Source organism: Phocoena phocoena, chromosome 3 (assembly GCF_963924675.1).
Source record: "Phocoena phocoena chromosome 3, mPhoPho1.1, whole genome shotgun sequence".
Taxonomy (NCBI): Eukaryota; Metazoa; Chordata; class Mammalia; order Artiodactyla; family Phocoenidae; genus Phocoena; species Phocoena phocoena.
Window position 1 is genome coordinate 20,441,724 of NC_089221.1, and position 13,445 is coordinate 20,455,168.

At 34.9% G+C, this 13,445-nt stretch overlaps 1 protein-coding gene across 2 annotated transcripts in view; it reads right to left on the reverse strand.

Annotated features, from left to right (window-relative positions):
* Positions 1–13,445, reverse strand: part of LOC136120680 (cadherin-10) — a 117,734-nt gene that overhangs the window by 11,839 nt on the left and 92,450 nt on the right. For both annotated transcript variants that reach the window (XM_065874223.1, XM_065874222.1), the window contains exons 5-8: positions 13,113–13,300; positions 11,336–11,589; positions 6,721–6,857; positions 18–139 (exon numbers count right to left, since the gene is read on the reverse strand). In XM_065874223.1, the coding sequence (XP_065730295.1) occupies positions 18–139; positions 6,721–6,857; positions 11,336–11,589; positions 13,113–13,300 (701 nt within the window). The remainder of the gene's footprint in view (positions 1–17; positions 140–6,720; positions 6,858–11,335; positions 11,590–13,112; positions 13,301–13,445) is intronic.

A 13,445-nucleotide genomic window follows, 5' to 3' on the forward strand; every position in this document is an offset into this window, starting at 1 on the left:
ATTCTATGGGTGCTTACCTGTCCTGGTCTGGCATTTTCACATACAAAAGTGTCATAGAACACAGCAAATTGTGGGGCATTGTCATTAACATCCAAAATTCTCACAAAAACAGCCACCCGAGTCATCTCTTTGGGATTGTCTAGAAAAAGGAAAGGAAAAAATCTGTTTAGGAAGACACATTTGTACACCAGATTTAATTTATATAAGCCTCTTGTGGATATTAAGTGGTCACATACAAATAAGCATCACCTTCATTCTACTAACGTAATGAGCAAATGCGATAAAGAAAATTACTGCAGAGCCTAATTAGGTAGTCATGAATTCAGTTATTAATGGGCTCAAGAGTACTATTAATATTTTGAAAAATCTTTTTAAAGCATTATCCAGTATAATTGAGTTCATATTATATTTGTGTCCTTATTCTCCAAATACACAATATAAGAACAAATACTTATTAAATCTTTATTATATGTCATTATATTTCTTAATTTATACCATTTTTTTTGGATAAAGAGTGATTTTAAATAAATTAGTAACTTGCCCGAGGTCATCTACATGGTAGTTGTTATATTACAACCTACCCTTCTGACTACTTCTATCACTAAAATGTATTCCAACAGCTACTCTCATCCCTCCTTTTGGAAATTTTAATATATAGCTACTAATTTTACAAATCGGATGGAAATTTACAATGAAATACAAGATTTTAGATGTTTCATTAATACAATTGTTACTGGTACCATTTCAACAATCCAGGCTCAATTATGTATGACAAAATTAGTTCAATAGTAACATGTAGTGTAATAATCATGATTTTTTTTTGGCTAAAATCAAGGGCATCAAAGTTTTCACATAAAAATATGCATTTAAAAATATGTTTTGATTTGTAAATGGAATTTTAAAATATATCTTAGCCTTGGGTAACAACCGTATATTAGTCATAATTGCATTATCTCCACCAAGAATTTTTCTAGGCACTTGCACTGATATCTGAGGTGTTTGGAGATCTTAAATTCAGGTTTATATTCGTCAGCCTTTGTGATGTCAAAATCTCAGTCTCTGGATATAGTTCAACTTCTTTGTGAACTTCGGTAAAGTCAAGCTCAAGATCAATATAAAAGGAGAAAGGAGATAATTCGCTAAAAATAAAGCAAAATAAAAAATAGCAGATAAGCTGAGGGACAGTAGCCATCTTACTAAATGGCCTCTACCAACTTTGGTTATGAATAATATGATTTACCCTTGTGAAATTTATCTGATTTTCTAATTTTATCTAAATAATTTTCAGATACAAGGGTTAAGAAATATTGTCAGGTACAAACAGGGAGTATATCACTACTCAAGAGAATTTATTTCTCCTCCCTTCTCTCCATGTAATTGTAATGTTACTAAAATAATTAAATCAGCATTTTAAAAAAATAACATGTAAGAACTGATTACTTGGCAGGGGTGTTTACAAGGCTGCGTGCGTAGTATGAAGCAAGGCAGACACTTCCGTCTGAAGTGTATTTACCTTACTTTACTCTTTTCAAGGGAAACTTTAAAGTGCATCTCCTCTTTAACACTCTTGTTTAGTCTTCCTTCAGTCTTCTTAACCCATATGTGTTCAGTTCTCAGGCTCTGATTTCATATTTGCTAATCTATCGCTGCATATTATTCACTTCTTAGTATGTCAGGTGGTTAGAGTTTAGATCCTGGAGTCAAACAGAATTGACCTGATTCCCAGGTCTACCACTTATTCATTGTGTGACTTTGGCCAGTTTACACTCTGTCTCTAATGCCTCAGTTTACTCAAAATGAATCAAAATAGAACTTCTGATCTTATACAGTTATTTGAATAATTAGGTGAGCTAATGCATGGAAACTTCTTATCGAAGTATCAGTTTGTTGGTATACACACAAAACAAATACACGTTGACTATTGTTATTAAGATCCTTTATTATCATTGTCATATCTTCCTCTTTTGAAATTTATTTATTTATTATTTATTTTTGTCTGCGTTGGGTCTTTGTTGCTGCGTGCAGGTTTTCTCTAGTTGCAGCGAGCAGGGGCTACTCTTCGTTGTGGTGTGTGGGTTTCTCATTGCGGTGGTTTGTCTTTGTTGCGTAGCACGGGCTCTAGGTGTGCAGGCTTCAGTAGTTGTGGCACGTGGGCTCAGTAGTTGTGGTTCACAGGCTCTAGAGCGCAGGCTCAGTAGTTGTGGTGCACGAGCTTAGTTGCTCCGAGGCATGTGGGATCTTCCTGGACCAGGGCTTGAACCTGTGTCCCCTGCATTGGCAGGGAGATTCTTAACCACTGCGCCAACAGGGAAGTATCACTGTCATATCTTATTTCCTTACATTACTTAAAAGCTTAAGCTATCTTTCTCCATGCAAAGCATGTACACAATAAAAATGTGTTAACTAGCTTTCCTGCAATTCATGTGGGTCTCAAGAGGTGTACATTTGGGAAAAAGTGAGGAGAGGAGAAAAAAATGAGAAAAATGTTATTCTGCTATTTTCCTACCTCCCTCACTTCTAAACAACTTGCTAAAACCCAGAGGCATAGTGTTCACCTCCAAATGAATCCTCAGCTACCCCGAGTTACTTGATGCTATGGGGAAGAGTGGGAAGGTATGATTGAGTCTTCTGTATTTTCTAGAATGTGCTCTTTAACCTACTTTTATAGTTAATGGACATAATCTAAATGTTTTCCTTCAATACAAAGTCTTGACATAAAAATAACTCTTTTGTTGGTAGCAATTCAGTTTCTAACTGTGCCACAGAAGCCAAGAAAGACAAGAGTTTCACATCTAAAAAACTGCACTGTCAGTCCCTTCCCTAACACAATATGGAGATTCTCCAGCCTCTTTACACATAACTCAAGGCTCTTCAAATCAAAAGCTAAATCCATGGGGATAAACACGTTTTGTAAAGCATCAGGCCTGGAGTCACCTATTCAAAAAACAGTGCTTACACTAATCTTTTACTGGCAGATGCGGCTGCTTAGGTAGAAATAAAAATATAAAGCCTTCCAAGGAAGCATCATACTGAATAGGAGCTGGCATATATTTACCACCTGAGACTCTTGGTCATCCAGCAAACTCTACTGTAGTGAGAATGTGTGAGCAACAAAGGATCTTAAAATGTATGTCCTAAGGTAAAACCATGCCACGTATTCACAGGCTTTTCCATACCTCCAGGAAGAAGAAAGTATAAATCGTTATCTAGAAATCCCAGGCTTTAGAAAGAGGTATCTTTTCTACCTACTTAGGGCAAGGATTTCTACTAATGAGGAAGCAGGTATAGAAAATGGAGTCCTTCAGTCATAAACTTTGCTCTACTGTTGTCAGAATATATTGCAATGCTTATAATTTAATCTTCAGATGTGGTTATAGGAACTCATTGGTTTCTACATCAAAGTGTTTTACAATCCCTGATTATGATCTTAATTTTAGATTTTATATTCTCCACATGGGATTTTAAAATACTTTTTAAAGAAGAAAAAGAGAAGTTATTCCATGGTATAGTGCATTAAATGATTACCTGGAATAATACTTTCCATACGATGGGATACACTGATATGAATGTAGAATTAAACTGTTAGAGGCAGAGCCTGGAAACATTGGTAAGAAGTACATTTCCAGGCCATTCTGCACTACTCTGGGCTTGGTGTATGGCACACTTACCACAAACCCAGTGTTTAAAATCTAGTGAAAACAATTCCTTACATGCTGTTTCCCTCTCACCCTCATTCCATTTGATAATCGGAACAGTATGATGGGCCCCTGACTGTTTGTGGCTTGGCAGGTAGGCATTTCCAGCAGTTACTCCATAGATTGATTTTATTTACGGGCAGAAAGTAGGTTTAATTCTTAAAATGAAGAACATAATTGACTTAGCTTTTTACAGAATTGTCATTACTTCAACTAGCTTTAGAAGTTAAATTTCTCAAAGTATCTGAAATGGAAAATGCAATTCCTAGCTCATTAGGCTTGAATAAGGAGCTTGAATCGAGCAGAGAGCACAAACAATTATGCTTCTGGAGTAATCAGACTGGATCCTCTCGGGCACATCTAAACACTGTGATATGGATACAGATAGAGAAATAAAACTTTCCTGAAGAAAAACTAAAAAATTCTTCAGTTCACCCTGAGAGACACAGCTATTTATATCTCATTATGGAAAAACTGGATTGTTTGGATGGTGGGGTTAATCTATATTTCAGAGGCAGATTTAAGAAAAAATTAAATCTAGTACTTTCTCTTGAGGCATTAAGTTCATTGCTGATGGTCAGTCTAGCCCGGTTCCATCCTTCTGAGACTTTTCGTAATTAAGCCCCAATGCCCTGCTTTACAAATCTTGGAATGATTACTTCGAATAACTTGGTATATGACCTTGATATATGTTTGTGGATTCAGCTTAGTTTTTCAGATCTGAAATGTATAGGCTTATTTTTTTTTGGTTTTTTTTTTACCATGATTCAGTCCCTAATTTATGCTTCTTTTTAAAACAAAGAGTTGATCTATTCCATGCACATATCATAATACAGGAATCAGAAACCATGAACAGGTTTGTGTGTGTGGGCAGGGCTGGTTCATGGGCATGTGTAACTGAGCAGGGCCTCACACTCAGAAGGGACCCACCCACCCTTATTTAATGCTCTGCTGTTGCCATCTTTTTTTTTTTTTTTAAATCTTTATTGGAGTATAATTGCTTTTCAATGGTGTGATAGTTTCTGCTTTATAACAAATAATCAGCTATACATATACATATATCCCCATATCTCCTCCCTCTTGCGTCTCCCTCCCATCCTCCCTATCCCACCCCTCTAGGTGGTCACAAAGCACCAAGCTGATCTCCCTGCGCTATGCGGCTGCTTCCCACTAGCTATCTATTTTACATTTGGTAGTGTATATGAGTCCATGCCACTGTCTCAGGTCGTCCCATCTTACCCTTCCCCCTCCCCGTGTCCTCAAGTCCATTCTCTACGTCTGCATCTTTATTCCTGTCCTGCCCCTAGGTTCTTCAGAACCTTTTTTTTTTTTTTAGATTCCATATATATGTGTTAGCATAGGGTATTTGTTTTTCTCTTTCTGACTTACTTCACTCTGTATGACAGACTCTAGGTCCATCCACCTCACTACAAATAGTGAAATTTTGTTTCTTTTTATGGCTGAGCAATATTCCATTGTATATATGTGCCACATCTTCTTTATCCATTCATCTGTCGATGGACACTTAGGTTGCTTCTATGTCCTGGCTATTGTAAATAGAGCTGCAATGAACATTGTGGTACATGTCTCTTTTTGAATTATGGTTTTCTCAGGGTATATGCTCAGTAGTGGGATTGCTGGGTCGTATGGTAGTTCTACTTTTAGTTTTTTAAGGAACCTCCATACTGTTCTCCATCGTGGCTGCATCAATTTACATTCCCACCAACAGTGCAAGAGGGTTCCCTTTTCTCTACACCCTCTCCAGCATTTATTGTTTGTAGGTTTTTTGATGATGGCCATTCTGACTGCTGTGAGGTGATACCTCATTGTAGTTTTGATTTGCATTTCTCTAATGACTAGTGATGTTGAGCATCCTTTCATGTGTTTGTTGGCAATCTGTGTATCTTCTTTGGAGAAATGTCTATTTAGGTCTTCTGCCCATTTTTGGATTGGGTTGGTTGTTTTTTTGATATTGAACTGCATGAGCTGCTTATAAATTTTAGAGATTAATCCTTTGTCAGTTGCTTCATTTGCAAATAATTTTCTCCCATTCTGAGGGTTGTCTTTTCATCTTGTTTCTGTTCTCCTTTGCTGTGCAAAAACTTTTAGTTTCATTAGATCCCATTTGTTTATTTTTGTTTTTTTTTCCATTTCTCTGGGAGGTTGGTCAAAAAGGATCTTGCTGTGACTTATGTCACAGAGTGTTCTGCCTATGTTTTCCTCTAAGAGTTTTATAGTGTTGCCATCTTAAATTTCTTAATCATGTTTTAACATGAGGCTTGATACTTTCATTTTATAATAGGCTATAAAAATTATGTAGCCAGTCCTGTGTATGGACAAGAACTTTTGCAATTAGAGACAGATATGATTTTGAATGCTGGCTTTGTCTGTTACTAGTTGGATGAAATTTTGTAAATTTGGTATAGAATTAAGTCATTCTAGAAACAGAATGACTAGTTTCAAATCCCAGTTTTACTACTTCTGGCATTGTGACTTTGGACAAGTTACTAAAATCCCTGGAGTCTTATTTCCTTCTCTGCTAAATAAGGTCAAGAAAAATATTAGGAGGAAAGAATTAATTTAAAATTCTTAGAATAATACCTTCACCGAGTGTTTAATGTTAGCTCTTATTACTAATACCTTTGTTTCTTCACCTGTAAAAAGGAAGTAATAATATCTATCTCTGTGTTTATTGTTAAATAATGGACTCCCAGCATTTTAGCATAGATTTTATTCATGGCGTCCAAGCAACAATTTTAATAATTTCCCTTTCTCCCAAAGAGAATATCTTTAGTTTCCAATTCTAGATCATTTTTATTAGTTAATATTAAATGTAGATTTGTGGATGCCTACAGCTACTTCTCAGTATATATAGAAACTATTGAAAAAAATTATAGGTGTAGAGAAGCCTTTTAAAACCTTAGATTGAAATTACAACTCATGTGTGCAATGAGAAGAAATTATTCTTAACACAAAATAAAACCTAAAATTATGCTAAATATGATATACATAAAACTCATCTTACTGATTTCAGCAGCGATAACAGTAAGATTGTGCCACTGAGATAGTTCACGGTCAAGTGGCTTTGATGTATAAAGGGATCCATTTCCAGAATGTATGTTAAAGATCCTGTCCAGGTCAGTGTGGCGATCCAAGGAAAATCTGAACATCGAGGGCAGAGAAAAATACAAGGCAGCATTACTGATGGTTTGCAGGAGAAAATGGTGAAATGTAAAGACACATATATAGCGATATATAGTAATTTCAGGAAAGTACATAGTACTGATCCAGGATGCAGACTGTGTCATGGATTTATCACAAACACACACATACACACAAACTGACCCTCTCCCATCCTCCCAAAACCTCTTCCCAAGACCTGAATTGACCTTTGTTCTGCATTCAAATGCTGGTCTTCTGAATGTTTGTTTAATTAAATCATTGTCTATTGCATATTCAACTGACCGTGATGTATTTTTCCACAGAACTTGGAATTACAATTTTACATTACCAACGGACATTACCTAGTGATTGAGAACTCTGTTGAAGAATTATTACAAGGATCAAATGCAAAATATCATTCCCACTAGTAAAGTCTTTTAGTAAGAATACTGTAGACAGCATTAGTTCCCTCAGAGTAGTAGATCATCAATTTATGATGGTGTTTAGCAGCTTCAAAGTATGATACCCAGGTAGCTTTGGTTTCTTATCCACATGTATCATTATAAAATGTATACATTTTAACTAGAAATGTTTTAAAAATAGAAAAGTTTGGGATAGATTCAAATCTTTTCAATAGAAAAGATTCAATGTAAAAGTTTGGCAAAATGTTTGTATCAAATTAAATCTTAGTATATATATTACAAAACCAACTATTCTGCAAATTGATTAAAAGCATTGTGTCGGGTGTCATTCCAAAGCCCAACTACAGGTTTATGAATCAGGATGATGTAGTTGGGATAAGTTCCATTATTTGGGGGGTTGTCAGCCAAGGTTTAAAAGAGCTGTACCCCTCATTGGTGGTTCCTGCCACTTCACAAGCCTAGTTGTTTACAAATGTTTCATAATTCTTGAGTTAGCAAGCATAATCCCCCAAGTTATCTTTAATGTTCCCTATTTAAAAATTTAAAAAACAAATCAAAATAAATATGACAAAAGGAAGAGTAATATATAGTTATGGCATATATTTTCCTAAACCACAACTGTCATTTATTTGAAGGAATAAGATATGAAATATTATTTTTAAATAGTATTTTGTAAGTAATAACACAAAATAATTTTGAAAGTGCCATAAAACTTTTTTCTTTTAGTGTTCCAAACTTGTATAATATTTCCAAAGATCAATTGAAATTTATGATCTTTTTGCGGGGTTTTTAATAAATTGCACTAGAAGAATAACTTAACATTTTGATACAGTTAATATGATTTTATTTTTGAGGATTGCTTATTTTAGATTTTTATTTTAAATCAGTTCTAAGTAGAACAGACCAGTAATTTACAAATTTCCTTAATAAACCCCAGCCCTCTCTATTAACACAATATGGATTTAGTTTTGTATTCAAACTACATGCTTTAGCCATTCACAAATAAAGCAAAACATTGTATCTTTATATCTGGAATAATTCACAAATTATATCCCAGGTTGACAAAATTATTTTACTACTGAAAGATTCAATGTAAATTTTACCTCCTCCTTGGACTGTTCCATGATTACCTGAAGTAGAAGCTATTTGTCCCCTTCCATCCTAAAGCACCTTGTACCATCATCTCTGTCATTTACCACATTGTATTAGGAATTCATTTCATCTCACATCTCAACCAGGAAATCAAACATGAAAACAGCAAGCATCATACTTAGAATCTAGTAGATACTCAATGAATCTTATTTCTTATACTGAATCTTCTCTCCTAACAGACTGAGAATTCCCTGAGAAACAAATTAGTAACTGACATGGTGACCCACAAATATTTGTTGAATGACTTCTTTGGCATTTTGGCAAATGATAAGTATCCTTATTTCTACAGAAATATGACAGGAAGTTGCATTATGTAAATCAATATAGAGCATCATTGTCTTTTCCAAATCCATTTTATGTGTGTTTTGTCTTTTTTCTTGTAGTTCAGTTTAAAAGCTAGTGACAAAATTTAAAGGATTATGTGAAATTATCTTGAAGATACAGAGAGATCCTGGTTCTTTTTCAAACCTGATATAATTATAGTTGACTCTTGAACAACATGGGTTTGAATTTCCTGGGTCTACTTATATGCAGATATTTTCAGAAAATATAAACTAGAGTCTGTGTTTATTGAATAAATAAATGTGAGGTTGAATCCTTGGACACGGAACCGCGGATGCAGAGGGCCAACTATAAAGTTACACTCAGATTTTTGACTGTGGGGAGGGGGAGAGGGGAGATTTGCACCCCTAATCCCTGAGTTGTTCAAGGGGCAACCGTTTATTTTTCAATTCTCTATCGGTAAATTATGTTTATTACCTAACATTCTCATTTAAAAAATCAGTTCCAAAAGACATATTTTAGGTAAATACCTTTGATTATTGCATTAACATCTACAATACATGACATGGACAGTTTATAACATGACCAGTATTATCCAATTATCCATCCTTAAATACATTGCTTTAGTAAAACTACTTTACCTCTTTGACTATATATATATATATATATATATATATATATATATATATATATATCTTTTTAATCTGCACGGTCTATCAATATTAACATCCAGAAATATTCATTTGCTTTTTCTATATCAAGTTAGTATAAATTCAAATGTACAACAACAATCTTAGCTAGACTCCGTCATTAATAAGCAATGAAGTCATTAATTCTGTTGCTTAGTACACATAAATGGATTCTTTTCTCCTGGTCCTGAAATTTGCATCCTGATGAAAAATTTAACTTAAGAAAGAATCCACAGACATATTTTAACATGTAATAACCATTAGTCTATGAGAATATTTAGAATCTATTTCACTGTGTGGAAAAATATATTGCCTCTTAATAATGCCACAATTTAAACTGAACTTTTTAAAAATATTATATTTTATTTTAAGAAGCCCACTTTAAAACCAGGAACACAGAACACAGGCTATTAAAATCAGTTAGGAGCTCTGCGAAGGGAATGCTTGGTAGTATTCAATAGGGAAGAATAAGAGTGTATGTTCAATAAATGTCTACCGAAGGAATGACAAGAAAAAAAAAAAGCTTTAAAGGAAAAAAATCCAAGGAATGCAGTAATTTCAATGAAGATAAATGGATGGGAGAGGAATTTATGGGAAAACCATGCTGACAGATGGGAGCTGTACTTGACTACCATATGCAGGTTTTGACTGCCAATATGTAACCTGTCATGTATGTGCCATGTATGTGACTATAAGAAAATATTTAGGTAAAATTATATAAATCAAATAATAATGTTAATATATATTCATATAAATATATATATAATATGAAGTCACTTGATGATACGGCAGAACCTACAGAATTTTAAACTTTGAGCTCGAGTCACATGGTGCATAAAAGTAGAGGTTCCGACATTCCACTGCTGCATAGTTAGGAGTCAGAGAAATGTGTACTTGGAAATTGTACAACCACTTGAACTCCTACTAGACTGGCCCACATTGTAAAAAGGATAAGCAAAATCAGTCTGCTGAGGATAAGGAAACAAATGAAATCCAAAATAATTGATGGACTAACAGTTTAAAGTGAGCAGTAATTTTGATCCTGAATATTGTATATAGATATTTGTACTTTTTTAAAATGAGAGAACAAATGTCAGTGAAAACTTTGTCTTTCTCATTTGTATGTTTTTATCACATCTTATATGTTTTTAGGTGCCATAAGAAAACAAAGCAAAACAAAAATTTGAAATGACTCTGATCTTTCTGGAATGTTTTAAACTTTTTGATATAGCCAAAAGAACACCAAAAAAACTTCCCCCTTTGCTGGTAGGATATAGAAGTTTCTAAAATCATAACTACATTGTAACATTGTTATGATTATATAATTTTTAATTATTAAAACTCCTCTCAACCTCATATTATTTAAGAACCCAAAAGCACAGAGAAATTGATTTTGTTACATTGCAGAGGCACAGCTGAAATAGTCCCCTTTATCTGTACCAGGCGTCAGAACAACAAATATCTTAAAGAGACAGGCAGATGATACAAGCCAAGTTTCAGTAACTGGCATGATTAAAACGGAATCAAACTATGAAATGTGTGCCTACCCTGCCCCAGAACACAGACAATTTATTTTAAATACTTGTGCTCACCCAACATACGCACAGCTCTATCTTTTTTTTTTTTTTTCCAATATGCGGGCCTCTTACTGTTGTGGCCTTTCCCATTGCGGAGGACAGGTTCCAGACGCACAGACTCAGCCTGGCTCACGGGGCTAGCCGCTCCGCAGCATGTGGGATCTTCCCGGACCGGGGCACGAACCCGTGTCCCCTCGTGTTCCCTGCATCGACAGGCGGACTCTCAACCACCGCGCCACCAGGGAAGCCCAGCACAGCTCTACCTTTTAATGCATTAAACGCTTTAAATAGAATCTCATGCTCTCTACATTTACTTCAATTCCCTTTCTTTTCATCCTAAGCATAAGCATAATTACCTAATGGGGCTAGAAGTAGAATCTGGGTCCCTTGCCATCACAGTACCAATGATTGTACCCACTTCAATATCTTCATGAACCTCAAACAGATAGGAGGATCTGCTGAAAACAGGTGGTTCGTCCACATCTTCGATAGAGATTTTCACAATTGCCGTATCTTTAAATGGTCCTAGGTAATAAAAACGTGGATCCACATGGGTATTTTCTGCTTCAACCTTCAGAGTGTAAAGCCTTCGGCTCTCATAGTCAAGTGGCTGTATTAAAAATAATTAAGTAAATAAGTCATCAAATTAGATTGAGAGAAATTGAATTATATGTTCCTTCCAAGTTACAGTATGATTTTTAAAGCCTAATTGAGTTGTCAAGTTGTTTATAAACTGTAAATAATTAAAATTAATAAAAATATATAATCTTTACACATCAGGTAGAATTCAATTTTTACTTCTTATGTACTTAAAATGTAGTACTTCAGAACATAGGAAAATGAGATTTTAAATCTTAGAAAAATTGAAAAGGATATTAAGACCTGTCTCATATAGTGGAAACTCATTACAAAACATGGCCTGGTGGATTGTGTGTGTATTTGTGTGTACGTATGTGTGCTGAGCTGTTGGCTACTGCTAAGTTTTTCTAAGTAAATAATTCAGTAATCTTTTAAAATATATGTTGTGATATATCCATTCCATTCAACAGGCTCATGGCACTACATAAACTTGATGAAATTTTGAAGACTAATACAAAACTTTTCAGCAGTTATATGAAACATTGAAAATAAGAAATACCTTGGGTAAAGAGAAAAATTTTGATAGCTAATTGGTAATTAGGTTACATTATGAAACAAAAAGGAACTTAAATATTCAGCAGGTCACTCCTTTGCTGGTCATTGTCTGTTTAAAAGTGGTTGTGTACCTTGAACTTCGCAATAGACTCTGAGGAGAGTTCCGTGATTAACTGATGGTTACTTTATGCAAATAGAGTGTTCAGGACATTTCATTAGGACATACATTTTACTGGGCCTTATTTTTTCTTATAAGGATGGTACTGAATGTACAACAAAAACTAGTTACCTTTAAATCATATCACTGAGCATATGTTAGCAGAAAAGTTTAATTTATGTAGCAGAAGGGAAAATGTGAACAATGAAATTATTTTCCAATCCATGCTGTCTCTTTTTATTAGCAACTCTAATTATTGCTTCATACATCTGGATAGATAGCATGTTACTTTTTACGCCTCCAACTGTGATGATATATTACTATTATTAGTTATTAACTAATTTTTTAAGGAAACGATGTTAATAAGGGGCTTTTATTAACATGGCTCAGAAATACAATCACATGTATATTAACTTGTCTTTTAAATTTTGTAAAATGTCAGGTTTCATGTTTTAATTAACAAAAACATTCAAGGAGATCTTTGGCTTTATGTCTCTCATACTTATGTTTTTTTTTTTTTTTTTTTTTTGTACTCGGGCCTCTCACTGTTGTGGGCTCTCCCATTGCGGAGCACAGGCTCCAGACACGTAGGCTCAGCGGCCATGGCTCACGGGCCCAGCTGCTCCGCGGCATGTGGGATCTTCCCAGACCGGGGCACGAACCCGTGTCTGCTGCATCGGCAGGTGGACTCTCAACCACTGTGCCCAGGGAAGTCCTACTTATGCATTTACATTGGAACATGTTAGGGATATTTCTTAATGGACAGAGCATGAATGGATAATACATATCGAAATCCCTACTTCCTAAACAGTCAGATGATTATTTCTATTGATGTTCTGCACCTTTTTCACAGTGATGATGCCTTCCTGTGTGTCCTTCTCAGTTCTGATGTCAAACATATCAGTCCCATCACCATCAATAATTCGGTATTCTACTTCAGCATTTTCCCCAGTATCAGCATCAGTTGCTTTTACACTTCCAATGGATGTGCCAACTGGGGAGGATTCAAGAACTCGAAGATGGATGGTGTCTGTAAAGATTACAGAAAAGAAGAGAGAGAGAAAGAGATTTCTCCATAGAGTATTCTAAGGTAAAATGTGTATGAGAGAATATTGTAAATCTTAAACTCTACATTAGATGTTGACTAATAAGTTGAATACACACAACATGGATAA